This window comes from Triticum dicoccoides, chromosome 7B, assembly GCF_002162155.2.
Source record: "Triticum dicoccoides isolate Atlit2015 ecotype Zavitan chromosome 7B, WEW_v2.0, whole genome shotgun sequence".
NCBI lineage: Eukaryota > Viridiplantae > Streptophyta > Magnoliopsida > Poales > Poaceae > Triticum > Triticum dicoccoides.
In genome coordinates, this window is record NC_041393.1 from 77239510 (window position 1) to 77241764 (window position 2255).

The 2255-nt window shown below is 50.6% G+C and overlaps 1 protein-coding gene across 1 annotated transcript in view; it reads left to right on the forward strand.

Moving 5' to 3' along the window:
• LOC119342161 (glycine-rich cell wall structural protein 1.0-like) overlaps window positions 1-1391 on the forward strand; it is a 1867-nt gene extending 476 nt beyond the window's left edge. Inside the window, exons 2-3 of the mRNA XM_037614002.1 lie at window positions 29-545; window positions 638-1391. Of these exons, the coding sequence (XP_037469899.1) occupies window positions 35-545; window positions 638-1032 (906 nt within the window). The 5' untranslated portion in view covers window positions 29-34 and the 3' untranslated portion in view covers window positions 1033-1391. The remainder of the gene's footprint in view (window positions 1-28; window positions 546-637) is intronic.
• Window positions 1392-2255: the final 864 nt, after the last annotated feature.

Sequence of the window (2255 nt, forward strand, 5' to 3'; positions counted from 1 at the left end):
ATATTGCCTCCATCTAATTTGGTCACAGATCGAGATGATGCCTGCAATGGGAAAGGATATACACTTCGGATCATCAATTGGTGGCGCTGGTGGCACGAACACTGCTAATGGTGGTAATGGTGGCAATATTGGTGCTCCTGCCTCGCGGGCCGACTCTTGCGCCAAGCCGCAGCAGGAGCTACCATCTCTGACACATCAGTATGCGGAACAATACGTGTATGCATACCCAGCACCACCGGCATACGGCGGCCCTCCAAAGCCCCCGCCGGCGTATCGCTATGGCTATGGGTATGGTGGAGGTGGTTCTGGTGGGTACGGCTACGGCTACGGCTACCCCGAGCCCGATGGTATTTGGGATGAACCTGCTGGGGCATACGGCGGCGGCAGATACCACCCACCACAGCCGCCGTATTATCATGGCGGCGGTCGTGGTGGGTACCCTTCTCCTCAGTTTGGTCGTGGAGCTGGTGCTGGTAGCTATAGCTACTACGGCGGTGGCGGTGGCGGTGGGGGCGGATATCCTCCCAGTTCATTTCCGACTGCAGGTACGATAGATACTTATGATGCATGTAGCAGCTCGACACACACTACTCATACCACTTACTCAGTTGTTATGCTGATTCATGGATCGATTCAGGGGGAGGAGGAGGCGGCGGCGGTCATGGGGTCAGCAACGCCTACGGAGGGCCGCCGCAGCAGAAGCCGCACGTGAGCGCGGGGTGGCTAGCCGCCGGAGCTGCTACCGCCTATGGAGCGTACCAGCACCACATGCGCAAACATCACGGAGGAGGAGGACATGGGTACAGGCATGGGCACGGAGGATACGACGACGGTTGTACTTGTGGCGGCGATGGTTACGGTTATGGCTGCCGTGGCTGTGCCCCCCATATGCATATGCATGGCGAGTTCGAGCACGAAGAGCACACCAATATCAAGTACTCTGCTCATCATGACGGCAAGTGCAATGACGCCGTGAAAAAAAAGTGCAATGACGCCGCCAGCAGCCCGCCCGTTACAGTATTGGATAAATGAGCCAGCCAGCCAATCAGCGAGGTTCAACATGAACGGACTCCAAGCTCATCACTGTACGGTATGTACACTCCTCGATGAGCCTTGATCATCAGATCAGATGGATTCCTTATATTGAATAACTCATCCGTCCTGTACGTCCTAAACATTACAGATATACTTCTGTTAGGGAATAAAACTATATATAGTATATGTAAGCCAGGAGGCTGGCAAACGGTGCTCTAGCGGTTTGTGTACGAGCGCTATATGTGTGCAACCTAGTGTGTTGAGAAACCTATGTATGTAGAGTATCTGTGCCCAGCGAGCCATCACATGGTTGTCATGCTAATAAGCACATGGAACTGAATGAGACCTTATACTGATTGGTGTGTGTGTGTGTGTGTGTGCAACCTAGTGTGTTGATTCTACATATCTATCTATGTCCACAGAATAATTGTCTCAAGATATTCCTTATTTCTGTTTGGGAAATCAATCCAAAGGCACCTTTCCGGGAAGGCATCTCCTCTTACGTTCATTTGCTTTAGTGATTTGTGCGCTGGGGGCCATAGTTTGTGTTGTTTATTGCGATGCATGCTCAATTTTACCTCGGAAAATCAAAACCAAAGGCACCTTCGTAGGAAGGCATCTCATTCTGTCGTTCAATTGATTTTATTTGGCATTGATGCTACGCGCCTGAGTGCTAACTGATACGTATGACATTACGCACTACAACCACAGAAAAGGTCTTTAGTGACGGTTATTTTTCCACATTAAAGATGGCGACTAGACCCGTTATTAAATTATTAATGTCACTAATGCTAGGCCATTAGTGATACGTTTCGGACTCATCCCTAAAGCAATGATGATGGAGAATCAAAAACCCGCCAATAATTCCCATGTGACGGGGAATCAAAAACCCGTCACTAAGATGTTACCGAAAAAGGCTTTACGCCCCGTTTTATATATAAAGCAACCACCGCCGGCAACAAAGTCACGAACGGAGTACGAAAGGAAAAACAAAAAACACACGCGAAAGAGTGCAAAGTTAATGCTGCGGGCACAGCTCGATAAGCTCTAAAAAGGAAAACAAAGGCCAACGCAGGCCAAGACGCCAGGCCAAAGAGGGGCCTAATCTGGTTCCAGCAGCGGGGGCAGGAGAGGCGGTCCCAAGCAACGAGCCAACGAGCGAAGATCTGCAATCATGGAGTCGATGTGGCGAGCTCCTGTCCTCGGCTAAACGGCTTCCA